The 20,927-nt window shown below is 38.8% G+C and overlaps 1 protein-coding gene across 1 annotated transcript in view; it reads right to left on the bottom strand.

Moving 5' to 3' along the window:
• The window catches only part of LOC121491486 (SAP domain containing ribonucleoprotein), a 50,316-nt gene that overhangs the window by 27,388 nt on the left and 2,001 nt on the right, over nt 1–20,927 (bottom strand). Inside the window, exons 2-7 of the mRNA XM_041756452.1 lie at nt 10,864–10,963; nt 8,073–8,119; nt 7,780–7,847; nt 4,068–4,119; nt 2,988–3,061; nt 2,311–2,339 (exon numbers count right to left, since the gene is read on the bottom strand). Of these exons, the coding sequence (XP_041612386.1) occupies nt 2,311–2,339; nt 2,988–3,061; nt 4,068–4,119; nt 7,780–7,847; nt 8,073–8,119; nt 10,864–10,963 (370 nt within the window). The remainder of the gene's footprint in view (nt 1–2,310; nt 2,340–2,987; nt 3,062–4,067; nt 4,120–7,779; nt 7,848–8,072; nt 8,120–10,863; nt 10,964–20,927) is intronic.

Genomic DNA, 20,927 nt, shown 5'->3' with positions numbered 1-20,927 from the left:
AAATGAAAACACACATCTGCACCAAAACTTGTAAATGAATGTTCATAGCAGTATTATCTCTAGTAGCCAAAAAGTGAAAACAACCCAAATGTCCATGAGCTAATGAATGGATAGATAAAATGTGGTATACTCAAACAATGAAATTTTATACAATATTTTTTTTAAAAGATTTTATTTATTTATTCATGAGAGACACACAGAGAGAGAGAGAGGCAGAGACACAAGCAGAGGGAAAAGCAGGCTCCATGCAGGGAGCCCAACACGGGATTCAACCCCGGGTCTCCAGGATCACGCTCTGGGCCTAAGGCGGCGCGAAACCACTAAACCACTGGGCTGCCCGAAATCTTATACAATATTAAAAAGAAATGAAGTACTAATGTATCCTACAACATGGACAAATCCTGACATTATGCTAAGAAGCCAATCACAAAAAAACTACAAATTGTATAAGTCCATTTTTATGAAGGCAAATCTTTATGCATAGAAAAAAATGAGTGGCTGTTTGGACTGGGTGCAGAAGGAATGGGAAACAACTGCTAATGGGTACAGAGTTTCTTTTTGGGGTGATGAATGTCCTAAAATTAGACTGTGATGATGGTTGCAGAACCCTGTGAATGCATTTTTAAAAAACCATTGAGTTATATACTTTAAATGGATGAACTATAGGGAATATGAGTTATATCTTAATAAAGCTGTTAAAAAAAAAAAGACATCACAACTGGACAAAGGAACACAGCAAAATGCTAGATCTTTGGAGGACATTTTCTTTTTCTTGAGGACATTTTAACACTGACAGTTCAAACTGACATCACTCGGAAGACTAAATTAGATTAAGAAATTACATTTAGGGCAGCCCTGGTGGCACAGCGGTTTGGCGCCGCCTGCAGCCTGGGGCGTGATCCTGGAGACCCTGGATTGAGTCCCACATCGGGCTCCCTGCGTGGAGCCTGCTTCTCCCTCTGCCTGTGTCTCTGCCTCTCTCTCTCTCTGTGTCTCTATGAATAAATTTAAAAAATTAAAAAAAAAAATTACATTTAAAATTTAGGTCTCTGGGATGCTTAGGGGGCTCAGCGGTTAAGCATCTGCCTTTGACTCAGGGTGTAATTCTGGAGTCCCAGGATCGAGTACCGCATCGGGCTTCCTGCATGGGGCCTGCTTCTCCATCTGCCTATGTCTCTGTTTCTCTCCTTCTCTGTGTCTCTTATGAATAAATAAAATCTTTAAAAAATAAAATAAAAATAAATTTATGTCTCTAAAACTGGACTATGTTCTTTTTAAAAGTAACTTTCTTCCTAATTTATTATAAGATACATACGCTCATTGCAGAAATTTTAAAAACAGAAAAGCAAAAAGAAGTCACTCAAAATTCCACCAACCAGAGACAATGAGTATTAACAATTTATACATATTCCTCCAATCTTTTTTTTTTTTTTAAAGTAGGATCCAGGGCCAAGCCAGGGTTTGAACTCAGAACCCCAAGCGCAAGTCTCATGCTCTACTGACAGAGCCAGCCAGGCACCCCTCAACTTTTTTTTTTTTTTTTTTTTTTTAATTTTTAAACTCCACACCACGCATGGGGCTCAAACATACAACCATGAGATCAAAAGTCCACGCTCCACCAACTAAGCCAGTCAGGCACTCCCCCAAACCTTTTTTTCTATCCATACATGCACTTCTATTACTAAAAGGGAAATACACACTACAATACAGTTTTATACCTCGTTTTCACTTAGTATTTTTCTGACAAATATTCTTCAGTATCATTTTAACAACTGTATAGTCTTCTACTACACTATGGTGAACATTTAACAAATTCCCTATTGCATATTACATTGTTGCTAGTTACAGATCACTAAACATAATGCTGTGATAATCCTTATGGCTACCTAAGTCTTTAAGCATATCCAACATTATTTCTTTGTAAATTCCTAGAAGGAATTACAAGACTGTTGAGGTAAAAGATACTCTCTTTTCTGTTTCACCTCTTAGAGTAGGCAGTATAACACGAGACAGGTACACAATTACATACCAATGTGAGACACCAGAATAAGTAGACAAGGTACTAAAAACTTCTCTAAAGATGTCAAAGAAAAAGAAAAACAAATGTTCACATTTCCTCCTATTCTCTCATACTTCAGCACCTTCTCTAAATTGTCCAGCAAGGCTTAAGTATGGTTTTACCTAAAGCAAAAAGGTGAATGTTATAAGCACTTCAAGTCTTCTCAAGCTAACAAGTTTAGCTTCATGAAATATGTTTTGACAGGAAAGTAAAAATATAAAGAGAACTTTCTTAGAAGAGTCTTTTCTTACCTTTTGATGAAACTGAAGATATCCCAAATCTGTAGGAAAAAAAACACATGCTAAATTTTAGGAAGCTATTCACACTCCTGGTTGTCTGTCTCCGTGTCAAGTGTACATATGGCACTTCTTGCTTGTGATCTCAAGCCTTGCAATCATTAGCTAATTCTAACAACCCCATGAAAGAGGTTCAGTTTACTTTTTCTCACAGAGAGACCAGAGAATAAGCTTAAAGGAAACCTTATCAAAATTGAGAGTAACAGTGCGTTCCTGCCTTTTACCTATTAAAAAATCCTGCTTGATGAGACCCATCCAAATCAGCAAAGAAGTTCTGAACAGAGCCAAATGAGTATTTATCAGCAAGGTTTCTATTTTGCTTAAAATCAACAATTATATTTAAAACCTAGGATCATGCCCCTCTCCCATCATACTATCACTGTCTCAGATCCAAAAGGCTGGACAGGGATCCCTGGGTGGCGCAGCGGTTTGGCGCCTGCCTTTGGCCCAGGGCGCGATCCTGGAGACCCGGGATCGAGTCCCATGTCGGGCTCCCGGTGCATGGAGCCTGCTTCTCCCTCTGCCTGTGTCTCTGCCTCTCTCTCTCTCTCTCTCTCTGTGACTATCATAAATAAATAAAAATTAAAAACAAAAAAACAAAAAAACAAAAAAACAAAAGGCTGGACACTCACCTTGCTGCCCGGGCAGCTTTCTTACTCTCCAAGCTCACAGGTACATTGAATCGTTCAGCTCTCTTCTGCATTCTCTAGGTGATAAAAAGACAAAAGAAGGGAAGAGAAAAATTAATTTCTGGTTTTGTGGTGTTTAGAAGTGTGTATCTTTAGAACATCAGGAGTATATTTCATAAGGTCTAAACTGAGAGCACCAACAATCCTAGAGGATATCAGGTTTTATCCATTCAGGGTTTAACTCAACAGCCCTTTCCAGAAAACAAACACAAAAGACTATTATTACACCTATGGCCTCAAAAACAAAAGGAAAGGAATAAAATAAAACCCACATTCTACACGAAGCCAAGAAGACAAAAGCTGTGTTTGGTTGACCTTTGAAAAGGGATCAAAGGAACAGCTTGGTTCCAACAGTAGTGGTACTCTTTCAGTTAGAAATGAAGCAGCATTGTCCTATGTCATCTCTACTTTAAAGGTACAAAAAACCCCAGAGATCTCAACTGGAGCCCAGTTTCAGAGATCTTGACACAAAATCCAGAGAAATTTTAGTCTTACCAGCTATCAAGTAGTGACATCCTCCTAATTACTTTTCATCTCTTCCAATGGATAATCCTACCAAACTCTATTCTAGTTTGTAAACATCTTAGAGTTACCACTAAGGCCTAGGTACTAAATATGAAAAGACTAGGGCTTCTAAAGTGACTATGCCAGCCCAAATATTTTCCCAAGTGCTGACAGTAGAAAAATATATCAATACCAAAATCTGTCAATACTGATTTTCTATTTATGAGTCAGTTTTTCAGTGATTATAAAGGTAGAATTAAAGGTAAGAAACAGAAAGATAGGGATCCCTGGGTGGCTCAGCGGTTTAGTGCCTGCCTTTGGCCCAGGGCATGATCCTGGAGACCCGGGATCAAGTCCCGCATCAGGCTCCCTGCATGGAGCCTGCTTCTCCCTCTGCCTGTGTCTCTGCCTCTCTCTCTCTCTCTGTCTATCATGAATAAATAAATTAAAAATCTTTAAAAAATAAAAATAAGAAAGATATATAGAGACTGCTCTTCTACTAGGGAGCAAAACACCTACCTCAGTCTGTGGTATCTCAGATGTAATTTTTACCACTTTCTTCTCTGTTGCCCTGGAAAAGAAGAAATTTTTTAAAATGAGGAAACTTGATATTCTAACCCAAAACTTTAGAATATATAAGAAAGAATTCACCTGAATCTTGTCCTCTGTCTCATATCTCTCCATCACCCCTTAATTCAAAAAAAATATGAAGCTCATTAGAACTTCAGTTCCTCGAACTGCCATCTATTTAAGAGTTCAAATAGCAGACAAAGCTACTTTACAAAAGTATAAAAAAGGAATTAGGAAAAAAGTCTGGTTAAATATATTGGGCTGAAAGGAAACACTCAAAGGACACTGGAAACCATTTCTTTTACTTTCAGGAACTTTAAATTTACTTCTGGACTAATGACTATTCCTCTAACCCTCATTTAAATGGCAGCTCTCAATTTTCATCACAACGACAATTAACGAGTGCTCTACAAGCTCTGCTTTCCTTCTTTTACAAATCCCTTATTTCTCCCACGGGGACTTTAGCTCCAGCTGGAACAGTCAAAGTGAGACAAATAAAAATGCCAAAGGGAGTGGGAAGAAAGAAGACTAAGGGGAGTTTGAATTAGGAAAACATGGTTAAGTTACTATTCAAAAGGTTTAAGAGAAAACAAAAGAGGGGGGACCACTGGGGCGGGAGACAAAGTTCGGAAGTACCCAGGATAAATGGAAGGGCATTAACCATCCACCAAACAACTCCCATAAAACTGTGGGTCATAACCAGTCTCATTAAGGTCCCTCATTTAGAGACATGGGCAGCCTTTGTTCCAATATCCCGGACACTTTTCCCATTTGATGCCCTGAAAGGTAGTAATGGTTTAATGGCATTTTCAGAGGAAGCAATTCTGAACAGGAACTTACTCTCTCCATCCTTTTGTTGGAGGTTCTTGGACTGACAGACAAGTAATGGGTGCCCCCTGCTGACCGTAACTACATCCTACAGTACTTAACTGCCCTGGTTTGGGGTAGTGGGGGTTGGGGGGTATCAAACTAGAAATAGTTAACGTATTTCTGGAGAACCTCAAGCCAAAGATGAAGAATATCCTAATGAACATTCATCTGCTCTGTTTCAGATACTTCAGGTACAATTAAGCTCAAGCAATTAAATACACATCACATTCTGGAACTCATGGGAAATGTATTCTCTTTACTGAGAAATTTCTATCCTTACCAGTCACGAGACATTCTCCAAACTACAGGGATCCAGAACTTTTCTGAACATACTGCAGTCTAACCACTACCATCACTCTAAAGAGCAAAATCACCCCTGCTAACACACACTTTCAATTTCCTTGTTTAGAAATTCATTAATAAAATCAAATGCTCTGAATAAGAGAATTACACATCTCATATATTCTAAGGATAATGAACTTCTACGAATTTTCAAACTTCATTGTTAACCTACAAGAGCCAATTATCATTGTATTCACCTCATCTTCCTTCTTCCTCCAGATGTTCCCCAAAACATTGCTACTTTAAATGTATTCTATAAGCCATTTCCTTAAGGCATTGTATCTAAACGTAAACCTCCTATGATGGAAGATAACTATATGGCTTTAAAAAGCAATATTATTAGGGGTGCCTGGGTAGCTTGGTCAGTTAAGCATCTAAATCTTGATTTGGATTTCAGCTCAGGTCATCATCTCAGAGCTGTGAAATCAACCCCCACATCAGGTCCTGTGCTGGGCATGGAGCCTGCTTAAGATTCTCTCTTTCCTTCTGCCCCTTTCCTCCCGCCAAAAGCAGTATTATTAGATAAAATCTAATGAAACATTAAATGTGTATCCCCTGTGATGCAGCAAATCCACTGCAGGGAATTTATCACATGGACACACTTGCATAAGTATAAATATAGCTGCTTAAAGACACGCAGCACTGCATTTTTTGCTATTATGAATTACCTAAATGTCCATCAACAGGAGACTGGTTTGAAATTACTGTTCATCAATAGAATGGAATACTATTAGCTGCTAGAAAGAATAAGGTTCTATGTTGATAACTACTAAATCTGGGTGAGAGGTACATACAGGTCTATTATACTGTTCTCATAACTTGTATATATACTTGCCATTTCCCACAATAGCAAGCTAAAAAAAGAGACCTACCACTTAAAAGATAATTACATCATTTCATACAGTTGATGTGAGGACTAAATGGGAATACATGCACTTAGAACCTGCCTTGTGGGGATCCCTGGATGGCTCAGCGGTTGAGCGCCTGCCTTCCACTCAGGGTGTGATCCTGGAGTTCCCGGATCAAGTCCCACATCAGGCTCCCTGCGTGGAGCCTGCTTCTCCCTCTGCCTGTGTCTCTGCCTCTCTCTCTCTCTCTCTCTCTGTCTCTGATGAATAAATAAAATCTTTTTTTTTTTATTTATTTATTTATGATAGTCACAGAGAGCCACCCAGGGATCCCAATAAATAAAATCTTAAAAAAAAAAAAAAGAACCCTGCCTTATATATAACATTTTAATAAAAACATTATTATAGGGCAGCCCCAGTGGAGCAGCGGTTTAGTGCCGCCTGCAGCCTAGGGTGTGCTCCTGGGGACCCGGGATCAAGTCCCATGTTGGGCTTCCTGAGTGGAGCCTGCTTCTCCCTCTGCCTGTGTCTCTGCCTCTCTCTGTGTCTCTCATGAATAAATAAATAAAATTTTTAAAAAAATTATTATATAATGACTTTATAAAAAGACATGAGAATAATCAAGAAACCCACAATATGCCTAGTGTATGTATATATGTATCTGTACATGCATACATACACAAACTCTCCATATAACATTCTAAAGAAATATATTGAAAACCTCTGGAAAGTCAGATGGGAGTGGAGTGAAGAGGTACATAATTTTCAGTTTATATACTTATCTATGTAGTATTTGACTTATCACAAGCACATATATCATTTTTTATAATTAAATGCATAAATACAGCTATGAGGAACAAAAATGTTAAAAAGGATTCAACGGTTATTAATTACTGGATTTGACAGCCCTCAAAAAAGAGGTTTATGATCAACCTGTGGGATAGTTTTGTTTTGTTTTTTTTAAAGATTTTATTTATTCATGAGAGACACACAGAGAGAGAGAGAGAGAGAGAGAGAGAGAGAGAGAGAGAGAGAGGCAGAGGGAGAAGCAGGCTCCATGCAGAGAGCCCGACGCTGAACTTGATCCCAGGTCTCCAGGATCAGGCCCTGGGCCAAAGGCGGTGCCAAACCGCTGAGCCACTCGGGCTGCCCTGTGGCATAGTTTAAATAAATCAAGGTCCACTTTCTACTCTAGTACTTTGTCTTCCCTTCTTCCACTGTAAATCAAAAAGGGAGAGAGAATAAAGTGTTACCTAAAAGACATTATCTCTGCTCAGAACCATCCTCCCTTACAAAATTCCTTATTCACAGAAAATCTAGATGTTTCTCTATACAGAAAAAGAATCATCTATTATGGTCCTACAACAAAGGCTAGAACTAAACTCTGTCTAAGATTGAAGTTTCCTGGTCCTAGTTATCTATTACATAACCCAGAGACAAACCACTTTGCTTCACTGGGACCATGTTCTGAAAATGTATGATCTAATGAAAAATGAAAAAGCCAATGGAAAGGTTTAAGAAGTAAAGAGAGTGAAAGACTAAACCCCTCCAAAACCCAGAACTATCTGCCCTTACTCAGATCATAAAAAAGGGATAGTTACACATCAACAGTTTTCTCAGGAGGTTCTTCCTCTTTGACAGGTAGTTCTATGGGCTTTGGTTCTTCTTCCTAAAACCAAATGAAATAATGGTTAATATAAACAAACATTAAGTACCCAACAATAAAAGAGTATTAGAACTCAAAAATGAACCAGTTTTTCAGAACCTTCATTCCCCCTCTATGCTCCCCTAACAAGTTAGCATTTAAGCCCTCTAATGATTGATGGTAAGCAATGTGGCCAAGGTTATCAACATGTTGCCAGGCCAGTGACTAACCTTACTCTCTCCAACTCACCTCTGTTTCATCTCCCAGTACATCTTCTTCATTTGCCTCCTCTTCAGCTAAAGAATATTAAAATATTCAGGTCAAGCCCTGCTAAAAAACCATCTTGATCACTGTACTTAGGCTAAAATTATAATCATTTTGCTTTCCCAAAATAAAATTCAATAGTTGAAGGCAGATCTGATGCTCATAAAATCTGCTCCACATGGAAAAGATAAAGCTGTATTATTCTCTACCTAACATTAATACAAAGTTGAACTCTAGCTGCACTGAAAAACCATAATAAGGTCAAACTATAACATTAATGTTACAGAGAATATCTTTAATATTTAGTGGTGAGAAGGATTTCTAAAAAAAAAAAAAAAAAAAAAAAAAAAAAACCACAAAACACTGCAGGGTAGCCCCAGCGGCCCAGCAGTTTAGCGCCGCCTTCAGCCCAGGGCATGATCCTGGAGACCCGATATCGAGTCCCATGTCAGGCTCCCTGCATGGAGCCTGCTTCTCCCTCTGCCTGTATCTCTGTCTCTCGTGAATAAATAAATAAATAAATCTTAACAAAACAAAACAACAAAACCAAACACTGACGTAAAAGTTATATATGAAAAATTGCAGATTTTCCAAAACTAAGACACCATGGAAAAAGAAACAAATGACAAAGAAAGTATTTGTGTTTAAGACCAACAGGGAGGGATCCCTGGGTGACGCAGCGGTTTGGCGCCTGCCTTTGGCCCAGGGCGCGATCCTGGAGACCCGGGATCGAATCCCACATCGGGCTCCCGGTGCATGGGGCCTGCTTCTCCCTCCGCCTGTGTCTCTGCCTCTCTCTCTCTCTCTGTGACTATCATAAATAAATAAAAATTAAAAATTTATAAAAAAAAAAAGAAAAAAAGACCAACAGGGAACAGCTACCAGAATATAAAAGAAATGTCTGCAAACTAACAAGTGAATTATGGGAACCCCAAAAGAAAAACGGCAAAGGAAAAACCCTACAAACCATGAACACAAGAAATGTTCAAACTTTTTAATAACTAGAGGAATGTAAACTGAACAACAGATTAATGAAAATGAAGCCACTTGACAGGATAGTGCCAAGTTTAGGTGTGTGGAGGAGATACAAGAACCCTCATGCACTGATGATGGCACTGTAGATTTACAAAGCAATTTTGGAAAATAATTTGGCAGTGCTTAATCATATCAGGAATACCTTATGAATAGATATTAACTGGTAATCCCACTCCTGGGTGTATACCCTAGAAAGACACTCACCAAGAAATATAAAAGAATATGAAAGTAGTAGTCTAGAAGGCAATATAGGTGTTACCAGGTGAATTAAGTATAACGTAGTAGATTCCATACATGATAGAACACTATCCAGGAATTTGAATCAGTAGACTAGGTGACTACACAGCCACAGCCACACAGATATGAATGTATCTTAAAAACAAAACAAAACAAAACAAAACAAAAAAACCACGGTACTTAGAGAAAAAAAAAAAGTGAGAACTAAAGTAAGGCTATGGCCTCACTACCAATTATATAAAAACATTGTATTCCAAACAACACTACATGGTTTACAAGGACAAAGACAAAAAAAACATATCAAGCACATTAGAATAGCTGCTTACAGGAGTTGGGGTAAAAGCAATAAAAGGGAATAAATAAAACTTAGCAGGAACTTGTACAACCTGGAATGATAATATGCCTTAAATAAAGCTGGTTTTGTTTATTTTTTATTTATTTTATTTTATTTTATTTTATTTTTTTAATTTATTTATGATAGTCACAGAGAGAGAGAGAGAGGCAGAGACACAGGCGGAGGGAGAAGCAGGCTCCATGCACCGGGAGCCTGATGTGGGATTCGATCCCGGGTCTCCAGGATCGCGCCCTGGGCCAAAGGCAGGCGCCAAACCGCTGCGCCACCGAGGGATCCCTGGTTTATTTTTTAAAAAGTGGAATTATAGAATGTCAGAGTTAGAAGGAACCAGAGATTCCTTAGATTTACCAATTTCAAGTATGGAAACGTTTGTCTCATTGCATAGATCAGAACAGACACCTAGTCACTTAAACAGTGACTATTCAAAGTTATGAGTAACTTTCTGGCATAAGAGGTAGCAGAATTCGGGATCCCTGGGTGGCGCAGTGGTTTGGCGCCTGCCTTTGGCCCAGGGCGCGATCCTGGGGACCTGGGATTGAATCCCACGTCGGGCTCCCGGTGCATGGAGCCTGCTTCTCCCTCTGCCTATGTCTCTGCCTCTCTCTCTCTCTCTCTCTGTGTGACTATCATAAATAAATAAAAATTAAAAAAAAAAAAAAAAAAGAGGTAGCAGAATTCAAATCTCCCAATTTTCAATCTAATGATACCTGTTTTAGCATACTTCCTTTTAAACAATTTACTGAAATAAAATTAGTGTCTTAAAAAAAAAGGGGAGGGGTATATTTCTTTGCATTATAACCACTGTTTTGGATGATCAAGAGTTTTGATACAGTTAATTAAGAGCTTATATCAGGATGCCTGGGTGGCTCAGTGGTTGAGCGTCTGCCTTCAGCTCAGGACGTGATCCCAGTCCCAAGATCGAGTCCCACATCGGGTTCCCTGCATGCAGCCTGCTTCTCCCTCTGCCTGTGTCTCTGCCTCTCTCTCTGTGTCTCTCATGAATAAATAAATAAAATCTTTAAAATTTTTTTAATTAAAAAAAGAGCTTATATCACCAACAGCTTAAAGGAAAAGGAGAAATCTTCCACATGACAGAGCCTAAATATTAATCCCCTCTCTCATATCACTCTGCCTCTACAAAACACTCACCATGCTCTTCAAGATATGCCTGGAGCCTGTTGATGAGATCTTGTTTTATTCCCTTGGTCTCCAAACCACGAGCAAGACATTCCTGCTTTAGTTCGGCAAGCTGAGAAAAAAGAATAAAGCTTTTCCTTAGTTAACAGAATGAACCCAATGATTAAATAAATAAATAAGGTAGTTCTCACAAGAAAAAAAAGTTCAATTCCCAAACTACCACTCTTAAACCCACTAAATCTCCAGATCCACAAAGATGGGCCACTTCTCTCTAATAATATTCAATATGCAAGAGGACTTTTCTAAAAGATGGTGAAGAATAAACTTACTTTAATAAAATTCCTATTCATGCAACTATTTATTATTACAAATCCCTAGCTATTTCTGAGGGGCAGCACCTCCCCCCATTACTGTACCAGCTAGCATACAGAAAAAAAAATCTTTTTTTTAAAATCAATCTTTAAGTAGAAAACTTAAGTATCTAAAAGTAGATTCTTACTTTTATCTCTTACTGCAATCTACTATTTACATGCATACAAGTCTGACCCCTGAAGAATTAGTCAGATGTGTTATCTAGTTTAATATCAATATGAATCGATTAAAGGATCTATGTCAAAATGGAAAGAATATCCAATGGCATGCTATCAAGTTCTATGTAAGAGTGCTAAATCAGTAACTTGACTAAACATGAAATAGGTATGCTTATCAACTCTGTGAATAACAGAAGGAGGAAGGAAGACCTGATGGATTACTGAGAGAACTAAGTGGCAGGGAGGACAAGAAGGGGAGGCTCTTCACAGAACAATGAGCCAAAAAGAAGATTCAATTTGGAAGGACCAGGTATCCCTATAAAGCATTACATTTATTTTTTTTTTAAGATTTTATTTATTCATGAGAAACACACAGAAGCAGAGAGAGAAGCAGGCTCCTCGCAGGGAGCCCCGATGTGGGATTTGATCCCTGGACCCTGGATCAGGCCCTGAGCCAAACACAGGTGCTCAACCACTGAGCCACCCAGGCATCCCTAAAGTATTTCACTTAGGGATCCCTGGGTGGCGCAGCGGTTTGGCGCCTGCCTTTGGCCCAGGGCGCGATCCTGGAGACCTGGGATCGAATCCCACGTCGGGCTCCCGGTGCATGGAGCCTGCGTCTCCCTCTGCCTGTGTCTCTGCCTCTCTCTCTGTGTGTGTGACTATCATTAAAAAATAAATAAATAAATAAAAAATAAAGGCTCCCGGTGCATGGAGCCTGCTTCTCCCTCTGCCTGTGTCTCTGCCTCTCTCTCTGTGTGTGTGTGTGACTATCATTAAAAAATAAATAAATAAATAAAGTATTTCATTTAGATTCAAAACTTAAATTGTTTAAAAACCAGATGAGCAAGATCAGACTCAACAGTAATCCTGAAGACCTCAGGATTTTAGATAATTACAAGTACAAAGAGGGTTAATGGTATGATTTGCTACCAAATTCTGGGTTATGGTAACTGAAAAATAATCTATTCTAAATGATTGATTCTTATTTTAAGAAGCATAATGACATGCTGATCCAAGGAGAACAAGCAGGAAAAGGAAGGCTTTAGAAATCCAATATGCAAATCAGTGCACAAATAGATTGGCACTGAAAGAAGACTTCAATGGCTTTGAAGTACAGATCTAAGATCAACCAGGAGAGGTCAGAAGGCAGATCCCTACAGAAGAAAGAATTTTACAATTAAGGGAATATGCTAGGCATCTCTGGAAGGCTTTCAACCAAGGGAGCATTTGAAAATGGAGAGGGGAGCTTTTTTCCCCCCAACACAATGACTGAGCGGGTGGAGCATTCAGTGAGGTCAGGTAAATAGGGATACTCTGCGGAGAACTCTCCTACCCAACAAACAAACCAACAGCACTCCTTTTGAGAAACATGGTAGATAAATCACTCACTAAAAGCACAAAATGCTCCCCCTTCTAAAGTCCCCTGGGTTCAAATTTCAGCTTTACCACTTACAGCTGTGTAACCTTGGATGACTAACTTAACCTCCCTGTGCCTCAGTTTCCTATGAAATGCAACAGCATCTATACCATGGGATTATTGGGATGATTAAATAAGTAAATATTTGTAAAGCATTTACAACAGTGCTTGGCAGCTGGTAAGCACTTCATAAGTGTTAGACACTGGGTGAAGGATTAGACAATATTAGAATCTCTGCTTCTCAGATTTCTGAATTTCACAGATCAATATATTTTTAATTAGGCAGACTGATGGGGCTGCCAACTTTTTAATATTTCAGCCAGATGGACTAATACTTTCAGTACTTTTATAAAAAAAATAAAAATAAAAACCAATTACTATAAAAATCATCACACATTTGGATGTAGCAGTGACACCAAACTGCTCTAAGTTTCTAAATGCTTACTCAGCATTTTTTTGACTTAACCGCTAACGATTCATGACCCAGCACTGGCTTGCAGACCATACCCTGAATACTATTAACCTAGAATCTAAACTCTAAGTGATCTCTAAGGTCCATTTCTTAAGAACCTGTATCTTTCCCACATTGGTACTTTGTTCTTTCATTTTCTTTCAGCTTCCTGGAGAACAAGGCTTGTGATTTAGGTTACACTTTAAAAAGTTTTGCTGGGGCACCTGAGTGGCTCAGTCAGTTGAGCACCCAATTCTTCTGACTGTTGGTTTGGACTCAGGTCATGATCTCGGGTCGTGGGATTAGGCACTATGTAGGACTCAGCACTAGGGCATACTGCTAAGCCTGGGGTTGGCTTAAGAGTCTTTTCCCCACTCTGCTCGTCCCATTGCACATTGCCCATTGCACATTGCACATTGTCTCTCCTTCTAAAGTAAATAAAATCTTTTAAAAACATATTTTCTTGGTTTATTACAAAAGTGTTATGCTTACTGTAGAATAGTTTGAAAATTCTGAAAAATACAGAAGAAAATAAAAGTCTCATGTAACCCCAGCACTTAACACTTAAAATATAACACTGTGTTATATATTCATTTAACACTTTAAATATATCATTAGTGTGTGTGTGTGTTTAGAAGGTGCTTGTTGTTTACAGAGCAATACAACTTTTTTTTTTTTTAAGATTTTTTATTTATTCATGAGAGACACACGGAGAGAGGCAGAGACACAGGCAGCAGCGGGAGAGGCAGGCTCCCTGCAGGGATCCAGGATCTCTAGGGTCTCCAGAATCATAGCCCAGGCTGAAGGTGGTGCCAAACTACTGAGCCACCGGGGCTGCCTAGCAATACAACTTTACTCGTTTCTTATAACCCCAATCTTCCACAGAAGCCTCCATTCCTTACCCCTTCCTGGTTTAAATTAACACTTTGGTAAATATTTAGGCAATTCAAACCTCAACTCTCTAACAGAATTGTTCCTCCCTTCTTTTTCTTCCCCCAAATTATGCCTAGATATAGGCAACACCTGCAAACAAACAAAAACCTCCCAGTTGACAGGAAATGGAATCGTGGTTTCTACATAGGCTGCTAATCTACACTTGGGAACTGACAAACTGGTACAACTAGTAGTGTAGCATCCATCACTGCTGACCAATGGCCCTGCCATTTGCCGTTGGTCACTAAAATCTCAGCCCCCAACAGTTCTCAGTCCCTAAACCCAGATCTTTGGGCTCATTCAGTGGTCTTCTCAGCACCTCTATGTCCCCTTTCTGGTCAAATGAGATTGTTATATAGAGTTTTTACATACTGTATTACTTTAGTTATTATATTATGGGTTCTGCTCATTTCTTTTCACTTTTCATTTTGGTACAATTACCTTAGTAGTAGAACAAAAATCTTTTAAAGCCTACATTGAGAACTAACTTATAATATCAAATCTTACCCATTTTTATACGTATGTATCTTAAAATTTTTTTTTAAGATTTTATTTATTTATTCATGAGAGACACAGGGAGAGAGGGAGAGAGGGAGGGGGAGAGAGAGAGAGAGAGAGAGACAGACAGACACAGGCAGAGGGAGAAGCAGGCTCCATGCAGGGAGCCTGACGTGGGACTCGATCCCGGGTCTCCAGGATCACGTCCTGGGCTGAAGGCAGCGCTAAACCGCTGAGCCACCGGGCTGCCCTACCTTAAATTTTTTAAAATAACATTTAAAAATAAATAAATAAATAAATAAATAAATAAATAAATAAATAAATAAATAAAATAACATTTTATTTTATTATTATTTTAAAAAAGATTTTATTTATTTATTCATGAGAGACACAGAGAGGGAGAGAGAGGCAGAGACAAAGGAAGAGGGAGAAGCAGGCTCCATGCAGGGAGCCTGATGTGGGACTTGATCCCAGGACTTCAGAATCATGCCCTGGGCCAAAGGCAGGCGCTAAACTGCTGAGCCACCCAGGGATCCCCTGGTTATATATTTTTTAAGAATTTTATTTATTTGAGAGCAAAAGAGAGAGCATGAGCAAGGGAGGGGTAGGAGTAGGGGCAGAAGGAGAGGGACAAGCAGATTCTGCTGAGCAGGGAGCCTGAGGTGGGACTCAATCCCAGGACCCCAGAATCATGATCTAAATTGAAGTCAGACACTTAACTCATTGAGCCACCCAGGTGCCCCAACAAAAAATAAAATTTTTGAAATTAGTTTTTGAATAGGTAATTCATGTACAAGTTTATGATTCTAAAGGTACAAAAGGGCGTATGGTAAAAAGTTTGCCTTCTACATTTGTTATCAGTAAGCTGCTTCTTCCCAGATTCAGCCAGTAGTAATTTATCTGTATGGAGTGTGTATTTGCATTATTTTTTACATTAATGTTATTATTCTATATATAGTGTTCTTTAACTCTTTTTTTAATAGCCTTATTGACATATAATTCACATACCATAAAATTCACTCAATATGTCTGGCTTTTAAAATATGTTCTTTTTTTTTTTTTTTTTTAAATATGTTCTTTTGAGATGCCTGGGTGGCTCAGCGGTTGAGTGTGTCTGCCTTTGGCTCAGGACGTGATTCTAGTCCTGGGATCGAGTCCTGCATCAGGCTCCCTGCAGGGAGCCTGCTTCTCCTTCTGCCTGTGTCTCAGCCTCTGAATAAATAAATAAAAAGTCTTTTTTTTTTTTTTTTGAGATTTATTTATTTATTCATGAGAGAGAGAGAGAGGCAGAGACACAGGAGGAGGGAGAAGCAGGCTCCATGCCAGGAGCCCAACGTGGGACTTGATCCTGGGACTCCAGGATCGCGCCCTGGGCCAAAGGCAGGTGCTCAACCGCTGAGCCACCCAGGGATCCCAATAAATAAAAAGTCTTTGAAAAAAATGTTATTTTGGAGCACCTGGGTGGGTCAGTGGTTAAGCATCTGCCTTTGGCTCAGATTGTTATCTCAGGGTCCTGGGATCTAGTCCCACATCAGGCTTCCCACAGGGAGCCTGCTTCTCCCTCTGCCTGTGTCTCTACCTCTCTCATGAATAAATAAATAAAATATATACATATATATATATAAATATATATCGAATATATATGTAAAACCAAATAAGTAAAAAATTTATTTAGTATCAATAAAGTATTTTCTATTCTATATATATATATAAAATATATATATAACATATATATATATATAAAACCAAATAAGTAAAAAATTTATTTTTTAGTATCAATAAAGTATTTTCTATTCTACCTATCTAACCTACAGGGAAGGACCAATCAACTGACCACATAATACATTTGGCATTAATCATTCATTCCTGTGACTTCTGGCTTACAAAAATTTAATTTTTTTAAAGATTATATTTATTTGAGAGAGAGAGAGAGAGAGAGAGAGAACAAGCAGGGAGGAGGGGCAGAGGGGGAGAAAGAGAAAGAGAGAGAGAAGCACACTCCCTGATGAGCAAAGAGGCCAACATGGGGTTCCAGGTCCTAGGACCTAGAAATCATGACCTGAGCCTACTGACTGAGCTACTCAGGTGCCCCACAAATCTTTGAATTTTAATTCAAATTTTTCATCTGTTATCCTTCAATCTAGTTTGCACATTTTTGAGTGCAAAGACATCTTATATCATTTATAACATTCCATATGATAGAAACTCAAATTTATTTTCCAGTACAAATATATGACAGATAAATCATTAAGTACTTTGAATGTGATTTCCTCACTTAATCCTCACAACAAATCTATGTGGTGGGCATTATGACCCCACTTTATAAACTAAGAAATTAGGAAAATGAAGCTTAAAGACACTGAATAATTTGCTTAACAATCACAGTTAAAAAATATGCCAGTTTAAGTCTGACTTTCAGCCCTATCTTAACTACCAAAATGCCAGCACTGCTCTCATGCACAAGCTCTATCTTTCTCTTTCCTTGCTAGTTTTTCTTTTATCTAGCCCTATAAATACCGATATTCACCAAGACTCCTTTGGCTTTCTCATTCCACTTTATTAAAAGCTTTTTCAATCCCAGAATCCAATCACCGGCAAATCCTGTCAGCTTCACCTTTAAAATACAGTAGCCCCCCACTTATCCACAGCTTAGCTTTCCGTGGTTTCAGTTATCCAGTCCAGAAGTATATGATTCTCCTTATGACACATCATGAGAAGGTCAATAATGGCCTAACATTATGTCACAATGCCTACATCATTCACCTCACTTCATCTCATCATGTAGGCATTTGATTTCACATCACCACAAAAAGGGTGAGTATAGTACCGTAAGATGTTTTGAAAGAGACCACATTCATGTAACTTTTATTAGAGTATATTTATTTTGTTAGTGTTATTAATGTTACTGTTAATTTATAAACTTTATTATAGATATGTATTTATAGAAAAAATACAGTATATGCAGGCTTCAGCACCCTGAGTTTCTTTCTTTCTTTTTTTTTTTTTTTTTAATTTATTTATTCATGAGAGACACAGAGAGACGCAGAGACACAGGCAGAGGGAGAAGCAGGCTCCTAACAGGGAGCCCAATGCAGGACTCAATCCTGGATTCCCGGGATCACGCCCTGAGCCGAAGGCAGACGCTCTACCACGAGCCACCCAGGCATCCCAGTACCCTAGGTTTCAGGCAGCCACTGGGAGGTCTTGGAACATATCTCCCATGAATGGGGTGGGGGGAACTATTGTATATACAGAATCTAATCCTTTCTGGTCAGTTATTTATTTATTCATTCATTTATTTATTATTTATTATTTTTTTTAATGATAGTCACACACAGAGAGAGAGAGAGGCAGAGACACAGGCAGAGGGAGAAGCAGGCTCCATGCACCGGGAGCCCGACGTGGGATTTGATCCCAGGTCTCCAGGATCGTGCCCTGGGCCAAAGGCAGGCGCCAAACCGCTGCGCCACCCAGGGATCCCCTTTCTGGTCTTTTATACAGATTACTGTAACTCTTAGCCCTGGTACCTCATTAAAGTTTACTCTCCACAAAGTATCCAGAGTGATCTAAAAATTTAAGTCAGGGAAAAAAAAAATTAAAGTCAAAATGTCATCCCTCTATTCAAAAACCCTCCACTGGTAACCTATCTCAAAGGTCAAAGCCAGAGTCCTAAAGATCACCTATCAGGTCCTCGCATAACACTTTGCATAAGACTCACTCTTCTACCTCTGAGTCTCTAATTTAACATCACCTTCTCAATAAGGCCTTCCCTAGTCACCCTAGTCACCCTATTTAAAATGTCAATACCCTTAATCCCACCGTACTACTACTACTACCTAACACCGTTCCTATATTTCTCTATAGACCTTATCACTATTTGACATACTATAAATTTTACTTATTTATTGAGCTTTCCCCCAGTAAAATATAAACTCCATGACAAGAATTTTGTCTGCTTTGTTCATTGCTATACGTCGAGAACCTATGGTAGCTGGCACATGGTAGGCACTCCATAAATATTTTCTGAATATGTACCAAATCTTTACTATCAGCTTGCAGTTCTTGAAAAGGAGACCCACATTTCCAACTGACTATCAGCCATCTCCAAGTGCAAATCTCAAAGACACTTAAGCCCAAAACTGAACTTATCTTTTCTGCTGCACAAAACTGGCTGCTTCTCCTCTCAACCTAGACTACTCAAACCTTGGATTCATCTTTCATTCCTCACACATCTAACTCATCTATACTTACAATTTTATATCCCAAATTTCTTTCAAATTCATTCCTATTCTAATATCCACCAGCTTATTTCGGGTCTTACTAAGTTTACTCACTTGACAGTGATTGAGCACCCACTCCATCAAGCATTATCCTAGACACTAGAATAAATGAACAAAAAAGAGAAAGAGTTCTTGCCCACATGAAGTTTAAAATCTAGTAAGAAAATAAAGCAACCAATGATCATATACATGTTTAATACGAAAAAAAAAAGAACAGGGTCCTATGAAAGCATTTAAAAAGTGGTCTGATCATGTGTGTGGATATGGAGAACTTATCCTACCTAAGGGCTCCTTGGGTAAATGATATTTGACTGATGCCTGAGTAAGACAAAGGTACGGGAGTATGGAGCGGGCAGGAGCGCTTTAGCCAAAAGCATGTGTAACTGTTCTGGGTTCTGAGGTAAAGAAAGGCAGTAGTGCAGTGATTAAGAATATGACTTTGGAGACAGACTACCTGGATTTGAGTCACCACTTATTATTAGCTCTGTGTACTAAGGCAAGTTACTCAATCTCTCCGAGCTTCCATTTTTCTCATTTTTTAAAAAATGGAGATAATAGAAGCATTTACCTTACAGGGTTACTATGAAAATTAAATCAGTTGATGTATATGATACACATATCATATATCATATATGTGTGTGTGTGTGTGTGTGTGTATATATACCAGACCTTGCCACATAGTAAATGCCACATAGTGTTAGTAATTAATGAATACAGCTATTCTGAGGAATGAAATGAAATAAAGCTACTGTGATGAGAAGTGTAAAAAAAGAAACTGGAGAGATTGACAGGAATATAATCAAAAGGTTTTAAGCCGCAGAGTAATTATTATAATAAAAATATAACTGGTAAAATCTCTCTCTCCAGACCCCATCCTCCTCACTGCCAAAAGAATACAAACTGATTGCATCAGCTCTTCCTTTCAAATTTTCAAAGGCTCCTCATCTTCTGCCCACATGACAAAAACCAAACCACCTTACACAAGTTAAAATGCTTTTCAGTATCACTCCGTTCTACATTTATGGCCACACAGTTCATTTCCTTTTTTTTTTTTTCCAAACTATCTTCAACCACCAACATAAATGAGCTTTATGCGTCAATATTACAAATGTCTCACTGTTCTCAACACTCTGACACTATACACCCTTGTGGTTCTCTCCTCAGCAGTAATCCCTTTTTTCACCGTTGACTAGAAATCTGGTACCACTACAGTTCAAGACATTTTCACCCACATTGTTTTTTTTCTCCAACTGTGTTAGAATGACTGCATTTCTACAAAACTTCAGAAATTTGCTGTTGATGTGAACTTATATAAGAATTCAGATATTTTTCCCTCCTACTTCAAAGCTTGTTCTTTTCCGAGACTCCATACAAAAGCCCCAAACTCTTTATAAAACTGGAAAGAGTTTTTAAAAAAGAGATAAAACTCTTGTCAACCCCAAAGTCAGGATCACTTCATCAAGATCAACAGTGGAACCAAACATTAACTGTCCTGGAAGTCAGAATTAAAGGCATAAGTTCTTAACCAGAGGTCCACGGACTCCTCAGGGCTACAAAGTAGTTTTATGAAGCCCCTCAAATCGCATGCAAAGTATATGTACATGCCTTTTTCTGGGGAGAGGGTTCATACCTTTCATCAGAGTTTCAAAGATATCTGTGACCTCCAAAAGGTTAAGAAGTGCTCTAGAGAAAAAGCAAAGACAAGCAAATGTGATTAAAAGAGTGAATCCTTTTCAGGGGCACCCTAAGTGGCTCAATCAGGTAAGCTTCCGACTCTTGATTTCGGTTCAGGTCATGATCTCAGGGTCATGAGACTGAGCCCAATGTCTGGCTCCCCACTCAACCGGGAGTCTGTTTGAGACTCTCTCCATCTCCCCTTCTCTCCCTCTCTAAAAAAGAAATACATATTAAAAAAAGGGGGGGTGGTGCTGGGTGGCTAAGTGGTTGAGCATCTGCCTTTGGCT

This window comes from Vulpes lagopus, chromosome 5 (assembly GCF_018345385.1).
Source record: "Vulpes lagopus strain Blue_001 chromosome 5, ASM1834538v1, whole genome shotgun sequence".
NCBI classification, from domain to species: Eukaryota; Metazoa; Chordata; class Mammalia; order Carnivora; family Canidae; genus Vulpes; species Vulpes lagopus.
This window is presented reverse-complemented; position numbering and strand designations above follow the sequence as displayed.